This window comes from Echinops telfairi, unplaced genomic scaffold (assembly GCF_000313985.2).
Source record: "Echinops telfairi isolate 266 unplaced genomic scaffold, ASM31398v2 ScPeMD7_4;HRSCAF=17, whole genome shotgun sequence".
Lineage (NCBI taxonomy): Eukaryota > Metazoa > Chordata > Mammalia > Afrosoricida > Tenrecidae > Echinops > Echinops telfairi.
In genome coordinates, this window is record NW_022103900.1 from 4,900,874 (window position 1) to 4,911,806 (window position 10,933).

Here is a 10,933-nt window from a genome sequence, read left to right on the forward strand (position 1 = left end):
TGTAAGATATGACAAAATAATAATTTCTAAATTATCAAGGGTTCATGAGGGGTGGGAGGGAGGGGGAGGGAGGGGGAAAATGAGCTGATACCAAGGGCTCAAGTAGAAAGCAAATGTTTTGAAAATGATGATGGCAACAAAAGTACAAATGTACTTGCACAATGGATGTATGTATGGATTGTGATGAGTTGTAGGATCTCCCAATAAAATGATTAAAAACAAAGCAAAACACTTTTACCTGTTGTGTTTACCTATTCATATCATCAACTTGTGTGCCTCCATAGATTTTGAGTGTATATTAGATAAAAGGAAAAAACCTCTGCCTTATGAAAGCCAAAACACAATTTGGTGGAAAGTGCCAGATGTCCATTGGAAATCCAATATTCAAATAGCTGGATCAAGGCTACCACCAGGAGCTGAAAGGTAATTGTGTCTTAGTTTTAGATTTTGCTTCCTCTGGGTTAAATTGGGCACAAATTAATGTACTCATTAACAAGGATTAATTAGAGTAGAATCAGCCCCTTACTTATCAAGCATTCTCTTCCCTCCCAGTGCTTTTCCGGTGGCTCCTACCGGGCAGGAATGTCCTTCCTTCTCTGGTCAACGCCGAGCAGTCCAATTAAAGTGCTGACCCCGCCAGTTGTCCCTAAGTTAGAAAGTGTGTCTTCTTTGCAGTTCCATTCTTTATTTTTCTGATAGCTCTTTGCCACTGTTTTTAACAGTTTTTTGGCACTTCATCCACATATCATACAATTCAATAGTTCAGTCATATCAAGAAGAGTTGTACAATCACTACCACAATCAATTTTAGAACATTTTCTTCTTTCTTGTACTCATTGTTACTCATAATTTAAAAAATTGTGGCAAAGATATACACCACAAAACATTCTCCAATTCAACAACTTCTACATAAAATTCAGTGTCATTAATTATACTCTTCCTGTTATACAACCATTCTTGATAACCTTTCCCAAATAATTCCACCACCATTAACATAAACTCAGTACCCCATAAACAATAACTCTTCCTCCTTCACCTATGGTAACCTTTGGTCGTTTAGTGTTTTTATTCCTCGTAGTTTTCTTGATATAATATTCACATAGCATACCCTTCCACAGTTTAATCCTTTTAAAAGAGTTGTATTTGCATCATCACAGTCAGTTCTAGTGCTCCCGTCTTCATTGTTTGTGCCCAGTTCCCCTCCCCTTCCCTTTGCCACTTTTTACATTGCCTTATAATTACTCAGTTCTCACTGCCTTCGACTCGATTCCCACTCAAGCGACCCTATCGGACAGGGCAGAACTGCCTCTGAGGGTTTGCCAGACTGTAACTTTCTATGGGAGTAGAAAACTTTATCTCCTGGGGAGCTGCTGCTGGTTCTGAACTGCTGACCTTGAGATCAGAGCCCACTATGCCACCAGGGCTCCTAATTACTTCCTTACATATTACATATTCTCTGGTAGAGTTCAATTATGTCACTATCGTTTTTTTCCTGTATAAGGACTTATGTAGAGTAGGGGCATAATAAATATGTTGGCCTAAGAAACAAATGGTTGAAAGTGTGAAGAGATTTACTATAATTTGCTATAAATTTTACTTGGTTTACTAGGTCATCAATGACTAGTTTCTTTTTTTTCCCCCACCCCCGACTAGTTTCTTAAGGTAAGGAAAAAAAAGTGTACTCATTTATATTTCTTTGAATTTTGTACGTTTGTAAGGATGTATCTTGTTCCAGAAAGCTTTTTAATTGTTCAGTATTTCATTGTGATTTTAAATAATTTTCATTTACATTTTATGTAGGATTGCTCTGGAGTTTTTGGATTCAAGAGTTTTTTGTAGAAACATCCATCACTTAAAGGGAATATCTGCCATGAAAATACGACACTTGGAAATTTTGGGTTATCATGTAATTCAGGTACGGAGGACTGCTCGTCATACATCCTCTTTTTAAAAATAACAAATGGGCACAGGCTATATTTTAAGTATGAAAAAAGTTCCAGAATTACCTTCTTAATGTGTGGTAAAATAATGATAAAAAATTATTTGCTGAAAAAAAAAAAAATTCCCTGGGGGTGTGGTGGGGGCTGGAGTGGAGACCCAAAGCCCATCTGTGGACAATTGGACATCCCCTTACAGAAGGGTCACAAGAAAGAGATGAGCCAGTCAGTGTGTGCAGTGTAGCACTGATGAAACATACAACTTTCCTCTAGTTCTTTAATGCTCTCCCCCCACCCCACCTATCATGACCCCAATTCTACCTTACAAATCCAGCTAGACCAGAACATATACACTGCTTCAGATAAGGGCCCGCAACACAGGGAATCAGGGCAGATATACCCCTCAGGACCAATAATGAGAATAGAGATACCAGGAGGGTAAGGGGAAGGTGGGGAGAGAAAAGGGGAATCGATTACAAGGATCAACATATAACCCCCTCCCAGAGGGACGAACAACAGAAGAGTGGGTGAAGGGAGACAGCAGATGATATAACATATGAAAATAATAATTTATAACTTATCAAGGTTCATGAGGGAGGGAGGGAAAAAAATTAGGAGCTGATATCAAGGGCTCAAGTAGAAAGAAAATGCTTTGAAAATGATGATGGCAACATGTACAAATGTCCTTGACACAATGGATGAATGTATGGATTGTGATAAGAGCTGTCAGAGCCCCCAATAAAAGCATTTAATAAAAAATATTTCCTATTCCTTTTTTACCTCTTGGTATTTGCTGATCTCCTGTGCTAGGGAAGGGGTATTATGGACATAAGCATTGTTCTCAGAGGAAAATGCTACAGTAGAAGGTGTTAGGTCACCTTGGGAAAATGTTCATGGCTGGTATTGTAGAAACCAAAGGTTAAAAAGAGCTGTGAGCCAGAAAAGGTAGTTGGGGCAATGCCAGGGATGTGACCCACGTGGCTTCTAAAGAGGATTGTGAACTAATTTAGTAGAGTTCCAACAACTTTCTTATAAGTACGTCTTCCCCTGTGTTTTTTGTTTCTGTTTCTTTAAAACTTTTATTCATTGGGAGGAGGGAGGGAAAAAAGAGGAGCCGATACTAAGGTCTCAAATAGGAAGTAAATGTTTAGAAAATGATGGCAACATACGCTTGATACAATTGTTGTAGGGAGTGTTATAAGAGCTGTAAGAGCCCCTAATAAAATGATCCTTAAAATAATAATAATAAAGCTGATTTTAATAAAAGGAAAAGCAAACCTCACCTGTCTTATTATAATTTAATTAAAATATCTATGACTACCTGGTAATTTTGAGAAAACAGTTGTTTACTAATGACAGTATTGATTTCCCTTCATTTTCTCTTAAAACAATTTTGAAAGTTCTTTTTTTTAAGTTAAAAATTGTATAATTAAAATGACAACAACAAAAACCTCTTATGCAAACCACATTACTTATTTTATAGATTCCGCATTTTGAATGGAACTCAATGGCTCTATCAACAAAGGATGCTCAGATGGACTACCTGAGGGAACGGATATTTGGAGAAGGCAAATCATCATCATAGTCTTTTTTTTTTTTTCATCATCATAGTCTTGATGTGAAATTAGCTTTCGTCATTTGTTGCAACTAGACTTATTTTAATTAAGTGATTGGTTAAAAAATAGTGTGGAATTAACTGAATACAAGACCTATTGAATACCTCTTAAAATAAAGTTAAACAGATATTTTTTTAATGGAGTACTTTCTCTACTATGTGGTCTGAAAATTGTTTAATGTTCTTAATATAAAAGACATGTAGCTTTTACAAAACATAAGCAACTTATCACTCATTCTTTGAGTGTATACTCTGTGCCAGAAATTGGTTTCTGCACTGGGGATACAGTAGTGTGTGCATCCTGTTTTCTGTGTGTGGTCAGACTACAAACAGACTAATGAATAAATACATTTTACATGATAGTAAGTTCAGTAGAGAAAAATCCAATACAGAAGATAGGGATGTTTTGGGGTGTGTAATTTTAGTTCAGATAATCTAGGAAAGACCCATTGAGGAGGTGATATTTGAGAAAATAGTAAAGAGGTAAGGCTACCTAAAGATAGAGTATTCTGGGCGGCAAACCCCAAACCGAAACCACTGCCATTGATTCGATTCTGACTCGGTGAAGCTATAGAAGATTTCTGAAGCTATCAATCTTTATGGGAGCAGATAACCTCATATTTCTCATGTGGAGCCACTGATGGATTTGAACCACTGACTTTGTGGTTGTCTAATGCTTACCCAATGCAGAGGGAACAATAAATGCAAAAAATTCTAAGGTTAGAATCTACCTGGAGTATTTGAGAGTAACAAAAAAGTCTAGTTAGCGCAGAATAAATGTTCAGGGGTGGAGAGATAGAGAATGTAGTGGGAGAAAAGGTTAGACGTAAGAGAGTCTAAATAGATCTGCATGGTTACTCTGAGATGGGAAGTCATTGGAGGGTTTTGAGCAAAGGAATGACAAGAGCTCACAATGTAACCAGTTTACTCTGGTTGCTCTGTTGAGATAAGGAAAGACTGGAATAATCCAGTCAAGAAATGAACAGTGGTGTCCACCAATGTGCATTAACAGCAGTACTCACAGAAACAAAAAAGATGGAAACAACTCAAGCCCATCAGTGGGTGAATGGATAAACTGTGATAATAGTCACAATGGAATACTAGACAATTACAAAGACTAAAGAGAACAAAAACATAACATGAATGAATTGAAGTGTGATGCTGAGTAAAATAAGTCAATCACCACCAAAAGACAAATATTGTATGTTCCCACTGTTATAAAAAGTGAGGAATGTATATAAACACAAAAAGACACATTCTTTCGTGATTACTACCAGGGTTGGGAGGGCAGGATGGGAGAATCACTAGATAGTAGACACTAGTTATTTTTGGTGATGGGAAAGGCAATACCAAATGAAAAGGAGGTCCACACAACGTGACCGTGGTAAATGAAAACACCAGGAAGTACCTAACAAAAGGGGACAACTTTGATAAACACTGCTACACCTTCAATTTTGTAACAATAGTAATAACGACCAGAAACACTGTTTGTGGTTACAAAGGTAGAAGTGTATGCATATATGTCCATAGGAAGGCATTTGTGAGTCATAAAGTGAAGGTAAAGGTGGCTCTTTAGAACCAAACTCACTGCCATCCACTCAATTCGGATTCTGACTCAGGGACCCTAGAGGACAGGGTAGAACTGCCCCTGTGGGTTTCCAAAGCTGTGACTCGGCGAGAGTGGAAATCAGCCTTTTCCTGAGGAGCAGCTGGTGGTTTTGGAATGCTGACCTTGTAGTTAGCAGCCAAATGTGTAACTACTGTGCTACCAGGGCTCCTCAGTGCATCCTTTAGGCATATGTTAATACATAGATATAATAAAGCATACAAGTGACACTGTTACTAGATATATAAGGTGACTTCTCCCAAAACTCCAAACACTGCTACTGTTCATGGGAGTAGAAATCCCTGTCTTTCACCTAAGGATTGGCTGTGGTTTCCAACTGTTGACCTTGCAGATCACAGCTGAATGCATAACCAAACCCAACTAAACAACTCATGGCAACAGCTGGGTTGAACGGATTAGAATCATGGTCTCAGAAAATTTAGTTTATAAAGTTAATGTCCTACACCTTAGTTTGGTTAGTAGTGCCTGGCCTCCTAAAGAATTGCAAGTGGCGAAGATACGATTGGGGGTTTCTACTTTCTAGAGTGAAAGAATGAAGAAAACCCAAGACCCAAGAAATTGTTCCATAGGCCTAATTGCCCACAAGAACCACAGCCTCTTAACCTGAAGGACTGGATGGTACCTGGAGATCACTACCAACTTCTGACCAGGCACATGGTAGAAGGTCCCAGTAAGACGGGAGGGTTGGGGGGAACATAGACCAAATACTCAAATAGCTGAGAAGACCAGATGTACTGGATTAGAGTAACCCCCCAAATTATCCTCCTAAAATACCTTTAGCCAAGAACTGAAACCACTCCTGAAGGTCAACTTTCGGCTAAACAATAGATTGATTTATTAAATAAGTCGTAGCACCCATGAGTACTGTGTCCCTTAAACAACTATAGGAGATCATACGGTCAATATCTGCCCCCAAGCAAAGATGGAAATGGAAGCCAGGTCAACGGAAACAGAACCAACAGTGGAAGTAATAAGAAGGTGGATGCAGTGTTAAAGTTGTAACTGATGTCGCAGAACTATTTACATACAAATAGTTCATGGGACACGGATTCACTCTTCACTAAGCCAGCAATGTCACTAAAGGGAAGAAGAGTGGCTTGGGCAGAGGAGTCCCGGAGTAAACAGTGGTCAGATTTTTAAGTGTATTTTGAAGTAGTGGAAACAATTTGCTCACCTGCTAGATATGAAGAGTGAAAGAAAGAGAAGGAAGAGAGTAATTCTGAGTTTCTGTCCTGAGCTGCTGAAAGAAGGGGAAGCCTATGGGACCAATAACTCTGGAGGCAAGGGAAGACCATGAATTTGGTTTGGGCTGTGTTTGTGGTGCGTTTTATGTATTTAAATGGATATATCAAATAGACGATTCAATAAATAAAATTGGAGTTCCTGGACAGTGTAAGATATGACAAAATAATTTATAAATTATCAAGGGTTCATGAGGGAGGGGGAAAGGGGAGGGGGGAGAAATGAGATGCTGATGCCAAGGGCTCAAGTAGAAAAATATTTTGAGAATGATGATGGCAACCAAGGTACAAATGTGCTCGACACAATGGATGTATGTATGGATTGTGATGAGTTGTAGGAGCCCCCAACAAAATGATTTAAAAAAAATAGGAGTTCCATGCTCCAGAGGTAAATTTGGAAGGTACCAGCAGTATGTAATGCCATGAGATAGATGAAATCACTAAAGTGTGCTTAAGACTAGGCCTAGAAAAGTGGTCAGTACTGAACTGTGAGGCAGGCAAGAAGCAGAGGAACCAGCAAGAGAGTCTGAGCAAGAGTAGCCAATGAGGTAGGAGAAAAAGAAAGTAGCACCCTAGGAGCCAAGTGAAGAAACATCTCAAAGACACACACACCAGTGTTTATTGCAGCATTATTCACAATGGCCATGAGATGGAAACATCCTAACTGCCCATCAACAGGTGAATGGATAAGCGGAATGTGGTCCCTACATACACACAGTGGAATACTAGTCAGCCTGTAGAAGTAATGAAGTCTAGGTGCATGTTGTAGTATGGATGGAGCTTGAGGACACTATATGCTGAGAGAAATAAGCCAATCATAAAAGGACAGATGTTCTTTGACTTCCCTTATATAAACACAAGAAAGGGCAAATATAGAGACCAAAGTTTATTAGTAGTGATTAGGCATGAGGGGATTAATAGTGACAGAAAAAATCACATAGATTAAGGGTAGGGTTGTACAGCCAATTACTGTAATATCTGCCAATAAGTTGTATCCTTATAAAAAGTTGAATTGCCAAAAGTTGTGTCATAGATATGCTTATAACAGCAACAATAAAAATAGCTGCTCTGCCTGGTATGTACATCCAAGAGCCTCATAGAGTTTGATTCCTTGGTTTGAAGGTTCAGGCTCATGGTTTCATGGTACATCCCAGATAATTGGCCTAATAACGTTTTTAATGCTTCTATTTTCCCTCTTATCTGGTTGCACAGTGCTTGGGGTCTTTACTAAAAGCTTGCAAATGACCGTCTGGGGTCCAATAATTGATTTCTGTTCTGGAGCAACAGAGGAAAAAGAGGAGCCAGAGAGAGGAGGAGGAGGAGATGGAATGTGTGACTGTTTGCCTCCATGAACAACTGCCTCCTTTGCCATGCGACAAGAAGAACTGGATGGCCTCTGGCTTCCATTACTGAGCATGTTGGTCAACATTTTCTAAAAGAATTCTGACCCAAAGGGGAAAATGCTGACAAGAATTTCCAGTCTTATGGATTCTATAGCAATGGAGGATAGATGAACCTCTGAAACCATTGTCCTGAGATAACTTTTCAATTAAAAATATGTAAGGCAGTTAAGGGATGGGTCATCCAGACCTCTGATTCATTCCACCAGTCTTGTCTAGAGGGCTCGATGAGCCATCGCAAACGGCCTCACCTGATCTGTTATCCTGGAGGTCCGGATGACTCATCTCAACACCGCCTCACATGAGAATAAGGAGCAAAAGCCACGGCGTATGAGACCAATCATTGTGCTGGAATAAGCACTAACCAAGACACAAGAATAAAGGCCACTGGGAAAGACAGGATAGGGACTGAGATGAGTCAGTGGGGTCCTGCCACCCAACCCTCATAAAATCCCATGTCTTACCCCTGGACATCATGTCTTCCTGAAATCACGAGATGGTATGCTTTGTGATTGAATCATGCTTTGCTTATTAAATCTCTGCTCCACTTATTGTCATACTGTCCTGTCACATTGTCTTGTCTTGATGTCTTGCCTGTGTGGCTTCCTCAGGAGAAACTTGCTAGCGTTTCTTAGCATTTCTGAAGGGAGACAGAGTAATTTTCTTCTGAAAAGGGGGCGGTAGGCCAGGCAAGTTTGGGAACCTATGGTTTAGTGCCTTCCAACCCACAGGGTTAATCTTCCCCAACTATTAGATGGTATTCTCTTGTGATACATAGGCATTTCACTGGCTCATTTTCAGAAACAGGCTGGCAGGCTGCAGTTAGTTTTGGTCTGGAAGCTCTGCTGAAACCTGTACACCACGGATGATGCCGCTGGTATTTGGCATGGAGACATGTAAGCCACCACAGAAGACACACACAGGTAGTGGTTGAAGTACTTGTTTAAAATAGCCAATGATTTCGCATGACTTGTGCCCCAGTACTGAATGATTTGGCGTAAAGTGGACATCACAGAAATTTTTGTGGGGAAAAAACCATCAGAACAGCTAGCAAGTGAACGATGTCTCCTTGTAATTAACTCGCTTCCTCCTTCTGATTTTCCTCAGGCCCCTCCTTCACATTAACTAGTGTGTTAAAAATCTAAATGTTTATCATTTTCATGGATGAATGGAATAATAAGCAAATAATAAATTCTAAAATGGTTCAGATATTTAAGTATCTAACAAGAACTAAACATCTGAATATAGTAAAATATTTTACCGTGCACCTTTTAAAAGAAAATGAACAGACTGATGAGGGAGGCTAAGGCACTATTTACTCTCCTTGGGAGTAAGTACAGAATTGAAAATCTAGTTATTGTCTACTTCAGATAGAAATATTGATTACATGATCCCAGTGTGCTTTTTGACCTATACATTCTTACACACAATCTCACTTTTCATATACCATACCTCATCTCACTTTTCATATACCATACCTCTTGATCTTCTCTCTCTAGACTGTCTGATACTTTATATACCAGGGTAAGTCCAAAAGTCTAAAAAAAAAATCACAGAAATCTTTAATAAAAAAGAGCAAAATGTGAAGCTACTGTTTCTCGATTATCTCCCATCTGTCTATGCACTTCTGAGGGCGTTGTTTCTCCCTCGCCCTTCCCCTTGGAGCCCAGGTGGCGCATTGCTTGTGCGTTGGGCTACTGCCACAGAGACAGCAGTTCGAAACCACCAGCCACTGCATGAGAAAAAGGGAAAGCACTAAGGACTGCCAAGAGAACAGCTCTTTGTTGGAAGAAGTACAGCCAGAATGCTCCTTGGAGGCAATGATGGCGAGGCTTCATCGCACGTACTTCGGACATGTTATCAGGAAAGACCAGTCCTTGGAGAGGGACACCGTGCTTGGTAAATGGAGGGGCAACGAAGGAGAAGACCCTTGGTGAGCTGGAGTGACAGCGGCGGCAACAGGGAGCTCAGGCACGGCAACAGTTGGGGGATGGCGCAGGACCAGGCCATGTCTGGTTCTGTTATACCTTGACTCCACAGCACTTAACAGCAGCAGAGTGACAGTCTCAGAAACCCACAGGGGCAGTTCTACCCTGGCCTGGAGGGTCCCCGAGAGTCGGAATCAACTCCATTACAGCAAGTTTACTTATTTTAACCCCTCCCTCCAAAAATTCCACATCTTTTGATTGCTGCCTCTGTCAAACAGCAGTTTTGGCATCTTCAGGGGATTCAAATGATGACCCTTGGCGGTTTGCCTGACTTTCTGTTTAGCTTGATCCAGCTAGGTGGGGCAATATTCTCAGAAATTCGTGATCTTATTGCAAAGCTTCAATGATTGGGTCCACTGGAGTGCTAACATTTTGTTATTAGTCCTGACCTACAAATAGGGTTTTTCCCCATGACACAAAAGTATTCTTTTTTCTTTTTCAAGGCACCCTGAGATTAAGACAGGCACCCTGGTGGCGCAGGGGTTATGCGTTGGGCTGCTAATTACAAGGTCAGTAGTTCAAAACCACCAGCCACTCTGAGGGAGGGGCAAGGGGAGCGAAGCCTGGACTTCCTCCCCCTATAAAGAGGTAGTCTCAGAAACTCGCAGGGAAGTTGCATCGTGTCCTACAGGGTCACTGTGTCGTAGCTCCTTGATGGAGTGATTTTGTTTTGGTCTTGAGATTAAGACAAACCTACATTTGAGATAATGAGTCTGTAGCCACCTACTGATTGCAGAGCCATGTTTAAACATGTTTTGTTTGGCATAAATCCATGCATGCATGAACTAGAACCCAATAGCAATACTTCTTGACTTTACAGCTGTATATCACATTGTGTTTGAATTTCCTGTTTAAACTACTGGGACTGTAATTTTTAAAAAGCTCTTTTAATAGAGAAATCATTCACATGCCATCAAATCGACCTTTTTTTTAAATTGGTTGGAATTTTACAGAGCAAATTCGTTTTGGATTCAACTGTACACAATGTGTTTCATGGGATTAGTTGCACATCCCTACATGTGACAGCACTCTTTCCACTTCCTCCCTTGAGGTCTCCATTTCCCCTCCTCCTCCTCTTCTGCCCCTTTCGGAGCTTTATTTTGGGGGCAAAGGCTGCCCTTTGGG

The 10,933-nt window shown here is 40.3% G+C and overlaps 1 protein-coding gene across 1 annotated transcript in view; it reads left to right on the forward strand.

Annotated features, from left to right (window-relative positions):
* Nucleotides 1-3,695, forward strand: part of FASTKD1 (FAST kinase domains 1) — a 33,504-nt gene extending 29,809 nt beyond the window's left edge. The window contains exons 11-13 of the mRNA XM_013004949.3: nucleotides 285-423; nucleotides 1,801-1,915; nucleotides 3,421-3,695. Of these exons, the coding sequence (XP_012860403.1) occupies nucleotides 285-423; nucleotides 1,801-1,915; nucleotides 3,421-3,522 (356 nt within the window). The 3' untranslated portion in view covers nucleotides 3,523-3,695. The remainder of the gene's footprint in view (nucleotides 1-284; nucleotides 424-1,800; nucleotides 1,916-3,420) is intronic.
* Nucleotides 3,696-10,933: the final 7,238 nt, after the last annotated feature.